Source organism: Salvelinus alpinus, chromosome 7, assembly GCF_045679555.1.
Source record: "Salvelinus alpinus chromosome 7, SLU_Salpinus.1, whole genome shotgun sequence".
NCBI lineage: Eukaryota > Metazoa > Chordata > Actinopteri > Salmoniformes > Salmonidae > Salvelinus > Salvelinus alpinus.
This window is the reverse complement of record NC_092092.1, coordinates 79,296,707-79,312,025: the sequence shown is the minus strand read 5'-3', so window position 1 is coordinate 79,312,025 and position 15,319 is coordinate 79,296,707. Positions and strand designations below refer to the sequence as shown.

The 15,319-nt window shown below is 42.3% G+C and overlaps 3 protein-coding genes across 6 annotated transcripts; all 3 read right to left on the bottom strand.

Moving 5' to 3' along the window:
• Positions 1-1,518: 1,518 nt before the first annotated feature.
• LOC139581735 (myb/SANT-like DNA-binding domain-containing protein 4) lies at positions 1,519-4,830 on the bottom strand. Of its 3 annotated transcripts, XM_071411812.1 has the most exons (10): positions 4,604-4,830; positions 4,244-4,314; positions 3,980-4,156; positions 3,828-3,889; positions 3,659-3,745; positions 3,530-3,571; positions 3,288-3,461; positions 3,173-3,208; positions 2,520-3,074; positions 1,519-2,238 (listed from the first exon to the last, which is right to left on the bottom strand). In XM_071411812.1, exons 1-8 carry the CDS (start codon positions 4,759-4,761, stop codon positions 3,173-3,175), a joined length of 807 nt encoding a protein of 268 aa, XP_071267913.1. In that variant the 5' UTR covers positions 4,762-4,830; the 3' UTR covers positions 1,519-2,238; positions 2,520-3,074. The 3 variants fall into 3 exon arrangements, with proteins under 3 accessions (XP_071267913.1, XP_071267912.1, XP_071267911.1); XM_071411811.1 differs by having other exon boundaries at positions 3,173-3,461; XM_071411810.1 differs by having other exon boundaries at positions 2,520-3,461.
• Positions 4,831-5,366: 536 nt separating this feature from the next.
• Positions 5,367-10,929, bottom strand: LOC139581734 (beta-1,4-galactosyltransferase 7-like). 2 transcript variants are annotated; one of them, XM_071411809.1, is made up of 6 exons: positions 10,144-10,929; positions 7,878-8,210; positions 7,404-7,629; positions 6,293-6,376; positions 5,908-6,012; positions 5,367-5,762 (listed from the first exon to the last, which is right to left on the bottom strand). In XM_071411809.1, exons 1-6 carry the CDS (start codon positions 10,281-10,283, stop codon positions 5,607-5,609), a joined length of 1,044 nt encoding a protein of 347 aa, XP_071267910.1. In that variant the 5' UTR covers positions 10,284-10,929; the 3' UTR covers positions 5,367-5,606. The 2 variants fall into 2 exon arrangements, with proteins under 2 accessions (XP_071267910.1, XP_071267909.1); XM_071411808.1 differs by having other exon boundaries at positions 5,367-5,766; positions 5,909-6,012.
• A 152-nt stretch (positions 10,930-11,081) lies between these two features.
• Positions 11,082-15,184, bottom strand: LOC139581732 (transmembrane emp24 domain-containing protein 9-like). The gene is made up of 5 exons (XM_071411806.1): positions 14,994-15,184; positions 14,237-14,337; positions 13,953-14,078; positions 13,611-13,757; positions 11,082-13,087 (listed from the first exon to the last, which is right to left on the bottom strand). Exons 1-5 carry the CDS (start codon positions 15,139-15,141, stop codon positions 12,938-12,940), a joined length of 672 nt encoding a protein of 223 aa, XP_071267907.1. The 5' UTR covers positions 15,142-15,184; the 3' UTR covers positions 11,082-12,937.
• Between the last annotated feature and the right edge of the window lie 135 nt (positions 15,185-15,319).

Below are 15,319 nucleotides of genomic sequence, written 5' to 3'. Positions count from 1 at the left end.
TACAGTCAATCACGGATTACAAAAAGAAAACCAGCCCCGTCGCAGACCAGGATGTCTTGCTCCCAGACAGACTAAACAACTTCTTTGCTCGCTTTGAGGACAATACAGTGCCACTGACACGGCCCCCTACCAAAACCTGCGGGCTCTCCTTCACTGCAGCCGAGGTGAGTAAAACATTTAAACGTGTTAACCCTCGCAAGGCTGCAGGCCCAGACGGCATTCCCAGCCGCGTCCTCAGAGCATGCGCAGACCAGCTGGCTGGTGTGTTTACGGACATATTCAATCAATCCTTATCCCAGTCTGCTGTTCCCACATGCTTCAAGAGGGCCACCATTGTTCCTGTTCCCAAGAAAGCTAAGGTAACTGAGCTAAACGACTACCGCCCCGTAGCACTCACTTCCGTCATCATGAAGTGCTTTGAGAGACTAGTCAAGGACCATATCACCTCCACCCTACCGGACACCCTAGACCCACTCCAATTTGCTTACCGACCCAATAGGTCCACAGACGACGCAATCGCAACCACACTGCACACTGCCCTAACCCATCTGGACAAGAGGAATACCCATGTGAGAATGCTGTTCATCGATTACAGCTCAGCATTTAACACCATAGTACCCTCCAAACTCGTCATCAAGCTCGAGACCCTGGGTCTCGACCCCGCCCTGTGCAACTGGGTCCTGGACTTCCTGACGGGCCGCCCCCAGGTGGTGAGGGTAGGTAACAACATCTCCACCCCGCTGATCCTCAACACTGGGGCCCCACAAGGGTGCGTTCTGAGCCCTCTCCTGTACTCCCTGTTCACCCACGACTGCGTGGCCATGCACGCCTCCAACTCAATCATCAAGTTTGCGGATGACACTACAGTGGTAGGCTTGATCACCAACAACGACGAGACGGCCTACAGGGAGGAGGTGAGGGCCCTCGGAGTGTGGTGTCAGGAAAATAACCTCATACTCAACGTCAACAAAACAAAGGAGATGATTGTGGACTTCAGGAAACAGCAGAGGGAGCACCCCCCTATCCACATCGACGGGTCAGTAGTGGAGAAGGTGGAAAGTTTTAAGTTCCTCGGTGTACACATCACGGACAAACTGAACTGGTCCACCCACACAGACAGCGTTGTGAAGAAGGCGCAGCAGCGCCTCTTCAACCTCAGGAGGCTGAAGAAATTCGGCTTGTCACCAAAAGCACTCACAAACTTCTACAGATGCACAATCGAGAGCATCCTGTCGGGCTGTATCACCGCCTGGTACGGCAACTGCTCCGCCCACAACCGTAAGGCTCTCCAGAGGGTAGTGAGGTCTGCAGAACGCATCACCAGGGGCAAACTACCTGCCCTCCAGGACACCTACACCACCCGATGTCACAGGAAGGCCATAAAGATCATCAAGGACAACAACCACCCAAGCCACTGCCTGTTCACCCCGCTATCATCCAGAAGGCGAGGTCAGTACAGGTGCATCAAAGCAGGGACCGAGAGACTGAAAAACAGCTTCTATCTCAAGGCCATCAGACTGTTAAACAGCCACCACTAACATTTAGCGGCCGCTGCCAACATACTGACTCAACTCCAGCCACTTTAAAAATGGGAATTGATGGAAATTATGTAAAAATGTACCACTAGCCACTTTAAGCAATGCCACTTAATACAATGTTTACATACCCTACATTACCCATCTCATATGTATATATACTGTACTCTATATCATCTACTGCATCTTGCCATCTTTATGCAATACATGTACCACTAGCCACTTTAAACTATGCCACTTTATGTTTACATACCCTACAGTACTCATCTCATATGTATATACCGTACTCTATACCATCTACTGCATCTGCCATGCCGTTCTGTACCACCACTCATCCATATATCTTTATGTACATATTCTTTATCCCTTACACTTGTGTGTGTGTGTAAGGTAGTAGTGTGGAATTGTTAGGTTAGATTACTGTTGGTTATTACTGCATTGTCGGAACTAGAAGCACAAGCATTTCGCTACACTCGCATTAACATCTGCTAACCATGTGTATGTGACTAATAAAATTTGATTTGATTTGATAAACACAGTGATATTCTTGACACAGCCATGATGGTTATAAATAGGGGTTGTGTGGCTTACCTTGTGATAGGCACTGATAGATTTCAGAGGCCCGAAAGATTCTGGAGTCATGGACTGAGCCAGGCCATTTTGCCACAACATTGCTGATCACACAGTCAGCATTGCAGACCATCTGAAATCATAAGATGAGGAATATTACACCAATCAATGCACATCACTGGCAATGCAGAGTGTTCGTCAATGGACAATATCAAAAAGTTATGTTCACCTGAACATTAATGCTGTGAAAGGATTTCCTATTCACAAAATCGGCCTCATGGGCACCTGAGGGGGCTTTTATCCTTATGTGTGTGCAGTCCACTGCACCAATGACATTGGGGAAACCTGTCACACAAAGTAATGAGTATCCTACTATGTGTTAACAGTTGTCCTGTAATTTGTAGATCCTCTTACCTGCAATCCTATAGAACTCCTCTTTGATGTCACAGAGTCTTCTGTGGCCAGGGAAGGAGATGAAGACATCTGCTAATGCTTTGATAGCCAGACACACACTCCTTATTGTGCGGCAAATTGTGGCCTTGTTCAGCTGTTCTGCATCCCCCACTGAGTACAGGAAGGCTCCACTAGCAAAAAAGCGCAAGGCCACACAAACCATTTGCTCCACACTCAGTGCATGGCTCCGTGCAGTGCGGTGCTTAATCCTGGGACCCAGTAGTCTGCATAGATACCTGATGCCATCTGCAGAAAACCTGTATCTTTCATATAGATGGTCATCAGGGAAGGCCAGTGGGTCCAACCGGTCCCTGAAGACCCTTTCTCGCCTGAAGGCTCTCCTCAGCACAAGTGCTTCTTCATCCACCACATCTCGCACGAATGGGCATGCCATTGTCAGAGCAGAAAGGAACACACAATTTTGGGCCTTCATATAGGCTAGTGGCCACACCTGGTGCTGGGGGGGTGGGCAAAAGAGGGCGATGCCTTATAACGATGACTTGGTTGTACTGATTGCTGGGAAAATAAAAAAAACCTTAGAAAGATGCCACCGTCCTGTGTGCTCACAATAAGAGCTCATATGTCATGGCTCACTTGACTTTACGAGAATATACCTAATTTTTATTTTGAGCTGTGTCATCTTCTTGGAGCTGGGGGAGGAAAGAAAAATAATGATTAATACATTTGTGTTACAGTTAGCATACAGTGTACATTGAAGGCATATCTCACCTCCCTCTCAAGTTTTTTTATTTCAAGGTCCAGTTTCCTAATTGTCCTCTTTTTTATTTCGGACTCCAGTGCAAGATTTTCCATCTTTTTCTTCTTGTACTGAATGTCTATGTCTGCCAGTTCTATTTGGCGCCGGAGGTGGTTGCCATACAACTTTCTGATAGCTTGTGAGCTCTGTGAACACAATACAATTAGCGCAGCTGGAATTTGGCAGGATGTGGTGTCCTTTTATTAATACGCACTATGTTGCCAGGCTGGTTTTCCCACTGTATAGCATCTGGGTCCTGTAAAAGAAATTAGATTTTTTGATTTTGATGAGGACTCCTCACCATTGTAGAGTAAATAGTACTTTCACAGTCTTAACATGATACCTCATGCCTTCTGGAATCCAGAGAGATGGTCTCCTCCTCATCATCGTCTCCATCATGTGCTGTTGCTGCTGCACTGGGGCCTTCACCCTATCACATTTAATCGGATTCATATTGAAGCTAGTAGACAAGACATGCCAGGCCTACAGTATGCCTTTGATGGAGTACTCACTGGATCAGCATCGTCTGGTGCTTGTGCTGGTGGCTCTAACAGGAACACAGTGCTGCCAGACACTGCAAGGCAATAGGTAAACCAAAGTCAGACAGTCCAAATTGATTCAATATGAATGTGGTTGTATCCCATGTAGAGATGGAAGGACATACCTTGAATGAAGCGGGTGGCATCTTGGGAGGAACCTATGCTCGTCTCTTTCCCCCCAGGGATCCCCTCTAAGACGGGCCTGCCTTTATTTAGCTCCAAGGCCATGTCCTCTGCTGGGGTAAGGTCAGCCTTTGGTGACCCACCACCCGTGCCTTGTCTGTGGGTATTCTTTTTCACTGCTAAAACAGTACAGACAATGTGTGAGCAGGCACCTTCTGGGTACAATATATGCTTGTGCTTTGTTAAATATTAGTCAGGGACCATACCATTCTGCAGAATGTTCTTGTATTTGATTTTGACCTGCTGCCATGTCCGTTTTGGCCCGTTCATGTTTAATCTACACACACACACACACACACACACATTTAATGGAGTCACACTGCAAAAAATTACTTGGTATTTTTGTCTTGTTTTCAGTAAAAATATCAAAAAATTTATCATAGCTTTATACAGTGTGATGGAGTTACTTTACACAATTTCACTCATATCTGCAGTGCATTTCAATTAAAAATGTAACCGTTTCATAATTACAGTACAACTGCATTTTTGGAGATGTGAATTAAATATTTGAATTGTTATTGTGATGTTTCAGCGGAGCGGTGAGTGTGTAATTGTGCACTACTTACGCATTCAGGCGGTCTGCAATACTTTGCCACGCTTTCTCTCTTTGCTTTATCACTGTGGCGGTGTTGCCTTTCTTCTTAATTATATCTTTTACCTCCTCGTATGCCTCCATGAGGATTTGTGCTTCCGACGGGGAAAAGTACGCGGCTCTAGTTGCCATGGTAAATCAGTTAATCTGTGATCTGTGGCGGGGTCTATTTGAGTGAGCCGTGAGCGCGCACCTATCCAGGATTGGTTTCACCTGGCTTAATGAATCCGTGTCTGCTCATCCTGGCTTGGTCTTTGTGCAACCAATTAAGCCTGGACGCACATGTTTTGGCTTCATTGAGCTCAGCTGAGTCATTTATCCCGGATGTCTTAATTCTACTTTTGTGCAACAGGCCCCAGTACACCTTTCCTTTCATGTATCGTCAATATTGGCAAAGTGTCTGTAGTTCAAAGCCCCTGAAGTTAGGCCTGCATGAGATCCAGTCACTCACGGATCCAGTCACTCACAGATCCAGTCACTCACGGATCCAGTCACTCACAGATCCAGTCACTCACAGATCCAGTCACTCACAGATCCAGTCACTCACAGATCCAATCACTCACAGTTCTGAATGAAAGTTAGACATACAGTTCTAAAGGATGACATCATATAGCTAGTTCAATATAAATACATTCCATCTCTCCAATGAGGGAAGGCGTTGCTGAGGTCAAAGGCCAAAGCCTCTTCTCTGGGTCGTCCAGAAGATGGCACCCATGTCTTCTGATGCGGTTGTTTGATACATTTTTAAAATAATAATCTACATTTTATTTTTTATCATGTCTTCCAGACACATCGGGTAGGGGAAACATCCCCCCTCTGTAGCACCAGGGTCATATTCATTAGGGCACACAAAAACAAGTGTTTCTCATTCCAGAAGCTCAGGTAGTCCCTCCCTGTTTTAGTCTGTTTTATTCCGTTTGGTGGACAATGAACATAACCCAGATGAGAGGCAGCATAGGTCTATCACGGGGGCCATCTTAGTTCAGCAGACACCAGGGAGTCTTGTCTGTGTCACACTCCAGTTTGGTGTTGAGGACAGTGACAGGGGCTCCACTAATAGTCAGCTCCTGTCTCGACTCCACCTTGTACTGCAAGTTAGTCAGCCCGCCCTCAGGGTCAACCTTGAATTGTTCCTTCCAAAAACGAGGAGAGAAAACCATCATGTCAGTAGTGTGATTGGAAATACAACCAAAGAGATAAATCCAGTATCTGTCTATCTGAGAATGCAACACATAGCAATACATCACGGTAGTAGGTGTCCAGTGAATGCATCTCTACCTGTTTCTGTGCAGCCACTCTCTTCTGGTCTCTCTTCCTCCAGGCAGGGTCATGGATGTGGCGAAAGGTTTTATACCCTGTTTTTATCCCACTGGGCCTGAAGAGCTGGCAAACAGAACATGACAGATTGATTATATTATTCATAGTATTTAGAGACGTGGCGGCAGCTGTTTCTTTTACTGCAGACGTACTCTGGAGTTTTCCTAATATGTAGGTAGATGTAATATAGAGGTAGATGTAATATGGAGGTAGATGTAATAAGGAGGTAGATGTGTCAGATACTGATGCTTATCAGTCATTGGCTTGTCATTCTTTTGGAGTAATTTAAGGGATTAGCCAGCTATCTCTGTCTCTTTGTGACATGTAAAGGACAGTTCTGGTTTACCTGTAATCCAGCACTTCTTAGTCTCCTGTAGAATTCATCGTCTTCTCTCCCCCATCCCCAGAACCGGTTGGACATGCCGTTGCACTTCAGGAACACAGAACATGACACGGCTAAAAACAGCACACCACCACCCGGCACAATCGTACAATTATTATTATCTATCCTGATGCCTAGTCACTTTACCCTGCCTTCATGTACATATCAACCTCAAATACCTTATTATTATCTATCCTGATGTCTAGTCACTTTACCCTGCCTTCATGTACATATCTACCTCAAATACCTTATTATTATCTATCCTGATGCCTAGTCACTTTACCCTGCCTTCATGTACATATCTACCTCAAATACCTTATTATTATCTATCCTGATGCCTAGTCACTTTACCCTGCCTTCATGTACATATCAACCTCAAATACCTTATTATTATCTATCCTGATGTCTAGTCACTTTACCCTGCCTTCATGTACATATCTACCTCAAATACCTTATTATTATCTATCCTGATGCCTTGTCACTTTACCCTGCCTTCATGTACATATCTACCTCAAATACCTTATTATTATCTATCCTGATGCCTTGTCACTTTACCCTGCCTTCATGTACATATCAACCTAAAATACCTTATTATTATCCATCCTGATGCCTTGTCACTTTACCCTGCCTTCATGTACATATCTACCTCAAATACCTTATTATTATCTATCCTGATGCCTAGTCACTTTACCCTGCCTTCATGTACATATCTACCTCAAATACCCTCCACATTGATCTGGTACTGGTACTTCCTGTATATAGCTCCACATTGATCTGGTACTTCCTGTATATAGCTCCACATTGATCTGGTACAGGTACTTCCTGTATATAGCTCTATTCTTGTGTATTTTATATCATTCCTCATGTGTTACTATTTTATTTTTAAACTCTGCATTGTTGGGAGGGGCTTGTAAGCAAGCTTTTCACTGTAAAGTCTACACCAGTTGTATTTGGTGGATGTGATTAATAAAATTTGATTAGAATGTGTAAATAATGAATTTAATGTACTGGAGCTCTGAAGTGCTGTCTATTATTATTGATAATGAATGATTATCTTAACAATAGGCTACCCTACCATGTGATAATGCTGTTTGGTGAGCAGCAGGATTCCTCCCACGTATGTCTTGTAGTGATACAGGGGGTGCAGCTCTGGTGAGGCCACGTGGAAAGGGCCCTCCTCTGGGAAACCATAGTCCAGAGCTTCATTCAGAGGTAACAAGTCCACATCATGCATGGCGATGTAATCAGTGTCGTTACCACTCTCCGTGTAACCAACGTTAATGAGAGAGGCTCTGTTGAACCTGTGGTGAGATAAGGGTGGAACACATTATTTACTGCCAGGAGGAGTCAATATTTCATTGGTAAGGTGCAAATCAACGAGGCACACATCCAGACTATAGTTCCCCTGTGCCAATCAGAATTCATCAACAACCACTGGACTAAAATAGAATAGAACAGAATATATTGTGGCCTTCAGATTAGACAATAACAGCACTTCTGTTGTAGGCCTAATGACTAACAAGGCAACATAACGTCTTCCATCACTTACCGATAGTGATCCATCTGGTTAATTACGAAGATCTTATGCAGTATCTTCTTGTTGTTCAAGAAGGTGTGCATGAAGGGGACAAACACCAGCAGCTCCTCAAACCTCTCCCTGAAAGGTATCAGAAGAGCCAGCTTGTGAGGACCCCAGGAAGGGTCGTCCGCAGCGGATGCCTGTCTCTCCAGGGGACAAGGCTGATGGGGGATGCGTCCGTCATCCACTACAACCCGGCTCATGTCTCCTGTACAGCTGAGTTGGAGCCATAGGAGGGAGACCAGCACCAGCACCATACACAGACAAAATAGTTTGTAGACTGTGCATTTCCCAGACCAGAATCTGAAAGTAGAACAGCCAGTCTCATTCAGCAATGTAGTGCAGTCAATCAGTGTTATGTTACACACCTGAACCACAAACTGACCAAGTGAGAGGTTTAGTAGCATTAACTCAGCTAGGCATAAGTATTGTACACTAAACGCTTGCACAACCAAACCCATACACACTGTATGCAATGGCTACGTCTAGATTCGTCTAGATTGTAAGGAATGGCTGGTTTATAATACTATCACACAATTTTACCAGAAATCAAACAAAAAAATCTATCCACCAACATTATTTCACAGAACAAAATCTGAGAGCAACACACTTCTATTGTAGTCAACTACTCACTGATTACTCTCTTCTTCTATTGTCATCAACTACTCACTGATTACTCTCTTCTTCTATTGTAGTCAACTACTCACGGATTACTCTCTTCTTCTATTGTCGTCAACTACTCACTGATTACTCTCTTCTTCTATTGTCATCAACTACTCACTGATTACTCTCTTCTTCTATTGTCGTCAACTACTCACTGATTACTCTCTTCTTCTATTGTAGTCAACTACTCACGGATTACTCTCTTCTTCTATTGTCGTCAACTACTCACTGATTACTCTCTTCTTCTATTGTCATCAACTACTCACTGATTACTCTCTTCTTCTATTGTCATCAACTACTCACTGATTACTCTCTTCTATTGTAGTCAACTACTCACTGATTACTCTTCTTCTATTGTCGTCAACTACTCACGGATTACTCTCTTCTTCTATTGTCATCAATTACTCACTGATTACTCTCTTCTTCTATTGTAGTCAACTACTCACTGATTACTCTCCTTCTATTGTAGTCAACTACTCACTGATTACTCTCTTCTTCTATTGTCATCAACTACTCACTGATTACTCTCTTCTATTGTAGTCAACTACTCACTGATTACTCTCTTCTTCTATTGTCATCAACTACTCACTGATTACTCTTCTTCTATTGTCATCAACTACTCACTGATTACTCCCTTCTTCTATTGTAGTCAACTACTCACTGATTACTCTCTTCTTCTATTGTCGTCAACTACTCACTGATTACTCTCTTCTTCTATTGTCATCAACTACTCACTGATTACTCTTCTTCTATTGTCATCAACTACTCACTGATTACTCTCTTCTTCTATTGTAGTCAACTACTCACTGATTACTCTCTTCTTCTATTGTAGTCAACTACTCACTGATTACTCTCTTCTTCTATTGTCGTCAACTACTCACTGATTACTCTCTTCTTCTATTGTCATCAACTACTCACTGATTACTCTTCTTCTATTGTCATCAACTACTCACTGATTACTCTCTTCTTCTATTGTAGTCAACTACTCACTGATTACTCTCTTCTTCTATTGTAGTCAACTACTCACTGATTACTCTCTTCTATTGTCATCAACTACTCACTGATTACTCTCTTCTTCTATTGTAGTCAACTACTCACTGATTACTCTCTTCTTCTATTGTAGTCAACTACTCACTGATTACTCTCTTCTATTGTCATCAACTACTCACTGATTACTCTCTTCTTCTATTGTAGTCAACTACTCACTGATTACTCTCTTCTTCTATTGTAGTCAACTACTCACTGATTACTCTCTTCTTCTATTGTCATCAACTACTCGGTTGAACAATACTAAGAAATATTTCAACCATCTTAAACATCTGACTGCAATCCATTTACACCAGCTGCATTCTTAAACGTTTTTAAAGAAATAGGCTATTGTCCCAATGTAATAGCCAGAGATTTAGGCTTTAGTGTACCTACAGTAACATTAGTAGTGTATTGGTATGATTCACATAGGCCTAGCTAGTAGATAAAAAGTAAACATTTACTAGCTTGCTAATGTTGGTTCACTCATCTAGACTAATCATAGGACATGATCATTGTGAACATCAGGGCTACCGTTATGTTTTACCTTTTGTCTTCTTTGAAATAGAGGACTGGTTTCCTTCTTGATGAATACATCATTTTTGAGGTTGCAAATGACAACAGCTTCAAGATTTCACAGAAAAATCCAGTTATGCTATTCCCCCGATTTTGACAGTAGCTCCTCATGAAACAGAGAATGTCGTCGTGATTCTACAACCGAACTTCTCCATTATTCCTGGCTCTCTCCTTTTGCAGTCAGATTATTTTGATGTCCAACTGATGTTCTTGTCATATTCTTCCTCGAAATATCACATTAAGCCTTTGGTTACTGAACGTGAAATGCCGTGCCAATGTTCTTATTACATTGGCAAAGCTTTGGCTTGACGCTGGCTAATAACAGAGCGACATTGCTGCTCACTGCTAGCAGGGGTGTAATCATTAGTCTAAACAGTTGCAGAACGTTTAGCAACTAAAACGAGAGTTTCTATTGGACAAATTAAGGTTGGTCCCGCCTCGTTTCATTCTGTTTAAGAAACGTTTTGCAACAGAATCGGCGTAATGACGACGCCCCGGGTGTACACGTTGCAACATAGCAGAGCAAGGAAATGTTGTTCCTATCCATGTCCTACTGCACAATGAGACCAAAGATTGTTCTGTGGTGAGACACGTGGATTTAGGGAAACAAAAAAGTCTAGCAACAAACTATACAAATATAATTTGTTTCAATAATTAACTGTGTTTCACACACTACCATACGAAAGTTACATTGAAATAATTCGCTAAAGAGCTTCTACTCAAGAAAATATCAACACCTGAATTTTAAAGGTCCGCCTACGATATTGCTCCGGGGGAAACACGTTATAAAGACTGAACGTTCCTATGCATTTAAGGAAATATAGAACACATTCCCTATGGATGGACCCACGTCTGATCTAATATTGTTGTTGGGCAAAGTGTCGGTGGAAAACAGTCATTCAAGATGGCTAGCCATTTGTGACAACTTTATTTTTTTGTGCAATTTATACACATTTTCACAATCTAAAATTAAAACCCCCACCTTCCAAAACAAACCAGTACCAATTGATTCAAATCATACTCGAAATCTCTGATACTGTATCTAACCATATAAATGCCCCCAAAAAACATTTTTTTCCCAATACGGAACAGTTTGGGTAATTATTAAGGAAAAACAAAAAACAGATTAATTGAACAAAAATACGATCCAGTGTAGTTCAAATTGTTTTGTGAGTGACAAGAAGCAAGGACTGCTTTCTGGCTAAGTACTTTTCAAGTGTACAATGGATGTTTACACACAAATCAACTCCTTGTACATGAGAACTGGAGCAAACCTGTTAACCTGGACAACAATTCTTTACTTAATCAAATTGAATTAAATCAGTGTCTTCAAAACTCTACCTGAGTATTTGCAGAAAAGAAATGGACAAACCAGACCCTCTAGGTTCACTTAGATATGCAGTACAGATTAAAAAACAACCAATGTTCACTTGACCACCATCAAGCCAGTAGATTGTGATAAGGGAACATCTTTGGCAGTTTATTCAGCAAGTTAGGGAAAAACTGTGTGAACTGCTTTCGTACTTCAGCAAATGCATAGCTGGTATGTCAAAGTTTTCCATGAAACTACCATATTAACATCAGACACTCTAGCACCAACCTTTAAACCAAAATGTCATGTTTCTTATCTCACTTTCCAGCTTTATAAATAAAACACGAACAGAGCCCATATTCAGAAAGCGTCTCAGAGTACAAGTGATGATCTAGGATCAGTTTCTCCTTTTAAATCAAAATGAATAACAAGGGGTAGCAGATACCAGATCAGCACATCTACTCCGAGGTGCTTTGCGAAAACGGATACTGGTTAACAAGACAAGGAGAAGGTTCCCAATTTTCAAGATCTTCAATTTAAAAAATCTGCATATTCTGGATGTCTTTCTGTTTCTAAACACACAGACCACGGCCAACAACTAAATACATCAGGGGTTGAAACGTACATTCATTTGAAGCTAAATAAAAATGTAAAGATTAGTATGCACACATGACCAAAAATAAGTTTCATAAATCAAGTCACCATTTCTGTTGTATGGCTCTAAACCAAAATAGGTGCTCTCTCTCTGCCAGTAACAAAAAACCCATTACAATGCATGTAGAGTGAGAACAATGTCTAATCAGTTTGAAAACAAACCTGTTATGCTGAGAGAAGAGATGCGGCCTGTTATATGACTGACAGGCATTCTAGTCACAAACAGTGCTACAGAAATATCTTCTGGGATGTCGGGGGGAGGGGGTTTATGAGGTGAAAAAAATACAGAAGTGGTTTTAACAATGTTTGATATTATCAATAGTACAAAACCATGTTTGATATCGATAGTACAATATCATTTTCCCCCAGCCAAATGTAAAACATATAGCATACAGTAGAGGATCATAAATACAACCAATTGCAAACAGTGTTCTTACAGAAACAGAGATGGGGAATATCAAAGTCACAAAAGGGTCTTAAAAATCCAAAAGCAGAGCCCTCTCAAAATAAAAACTTACTGGGTTTTCACTGATAGAACGGTAACCTCACCCGTCTGTACACATATTTCTGGGAGTAAACACACATTCTCACTGATGTTTAACTACTGCATTCAGACCAGGGTTGTATTCAATACACATCAATTCAGGAAGTTCATTCAAATTGAATTGATTAATGAAAAATGCCTCAGAAAACAAAATGGGGGAATTTTCAATTCAAGAATAGTGTTTAAGTTAACTTCCTGAATTTACTGATTTGATCCCCAACCCGGACTCAGAAAGAACAATATGAGAGTGCAGGTTTACACTAATTTCTTGGCCTCAAAGAAACTTTTGAGGTGTCTCATCTGCCAGAAGCCAATGGCCACAAGGATCAATGTCTGAACGATGGACCACCACAGAACCCTCTGGTTGGTGCTCTCGCTGGTCTGCCTGAAGCGCTCCTCACGGTACTGAAGGAGACATAGCAAAGCTTTTATAAAATACAAATAGTAGCACACAAGCAAAGGCAATGAATTTCCTGAATCTATTCACTAGTAGATCTGACAGGATTGGATAGGTGGAAGCAATATGGTGATATTTCCACCCAGCCATTCAGAAGACTATAGTAAGCTGTTACTCACATGCTAATATCTATCCAATCCCCTCAGATCTACAGGAGTGGCTAGAGTATGTGGGCTTGAGGTCTATTTGCAATTTAGCAAATGTCTTAAGGTTGCCCTGAACAGACATTTCATTGTATTTGAAGGAGAAAACATCGCACCAAATGGCAGTCGCGCGTTCATCCCGCTCGGTGTGTTTTAGGGACCATCCGCCAGTACGCGTCTGACTGACATTACTTGAGCATTTTTCTACATCTAGAATTGATTAGCAAATTACAGCTGGCACTCTGTTCAGAGGTGCTAAGTAGTCCCGGCCGGCAAACACTACCGGCGTGTCCAGGGCTTTACTCAGCAGGACAGCTGATGTACTCACCCTCTGATAGTTCTGCTCCTTCTGGATCTGGTCCACCTGCTCCACCAGCTGTCTCACTCTCAGCTGCAGCTCTGTCAGCTTGTCTTTGGCTGCAATCTCTGCATAGTTATTGGTGTGCTCTCCCACTTGGATGTCCAGGTGAACTCTCTGAGGGAAAAAAGGGTGGTTCACAGCAATTGAGAGGAGAATCAATGTAGGTATTACATTTTTTACCCTCTACTCTTACACCCCCCCCCCCCCCCTGCATCCCTGCCATCAACTGTTCTTATTGACCAACAGTTCATATGCATATTGTGGGTGCAATAGCTTTTTCCCCCACATTTGTCACACTAATGTACTTACAAGCATTCCTCCAGCGAAAAGGGCAAACTTGGAAGAGTTGGAGTGAAGGCAGATCCGATGTTCTCCTGGGGTGTGAGAGGTGAAGGTGAATCTTCCCTCTGAGCCGTACTGACGAGACAGGATCACCTAGAGTCCAGACAGGAAAACACACAGAGAGCAAAACTTTTTCAGTATCATCACTATTCAATTCAATGCAGCTTGGGTCATGATTGTTCTCACAAGTCTCTCTCTCACAGAATACCATATGAAGTGAATGACACTAGTTGCAAAGTGTAGCATCCTACCTTCTCATCAGGGTCTTTCACCTCAACAAACATCCCCAGACCCTGTGTGGCAGGTAGGTACTCCTCTTTCTGCTTGTCGTACAAGTGTGTACGATAGTTTCCTAAAAAGAGAAAATACAATTGTTTACACATGCCAGCCAATGATTGCTTCTACCGGTCCTATCCTTACAAGTGCTTAGTTAGGGGGTAAACTGTTCGGGCCAGGGGTTGTTTCTGGGCAAGACCTACAGTATGTCAAACAGTATATGGATGGTACGACAGTAAAATATGTAGTTACATGGTTTATTTATTAAAGTATCAAAAGTATGCGTAACGTATTTCCAATATTACAGTTCTAGCTAGGTGAGGACATCAATGACAGGTGTCTGCTTGTTTTTGTTGTTAGGTATTACTGTATTGTTGTAGCTAGAAACATACGATTTTCGCTCTACATGCGATAACTTCTACAAATATGTGTACGCAACCAATAAACTTTATTTGTATAGCTAACGTTAGCTAGCTGGTTAGCCTGCTCATGAATGAGTAGCTAGCTATCCAAGTCTGCCAACTGAAAAGTTCACAGCCCCCTCTACAGACAAGTTTAATGTTGGCTGTCTAAATAACTAGCTAACTAACTAGATTGCTGGGTAAATGTTAGCTAACTCGAATTCGGATGCTAGTTTGACGAATTATCGAATTAGCAAACTAGCTCGCTAGCTGTTAGCTGACTTCCCAAGGCTAACTAGCATAGCAATCCCAATGGCCACAAGACACTGACCGATGATCATCGTTTCATCCGGAATTTCCTCTATGAAGCATTTCTTCTCAGTCTCCCCGATGTGAAAGTACAGCGAGGAAACAAATGTGTAATAAACGTTCAAAAGCAAAACTGACAAAACACAAGACCGCATTTTGACTGCCACCATCTTCCAGCCGGTTAGAGGACGGATGTTGTGATTCGAGTCTGCGCAGACACCAATGCCACGTAACCTATCGCTTACCATCGTCCAATCAACACTCGAGTTAGACTTGTGGTTATTGTAGTTCTAAGTAATGTTCTTCCGGTATGCACTGTGCAGGGGTTTGTTTCAACCCAAAACTAAC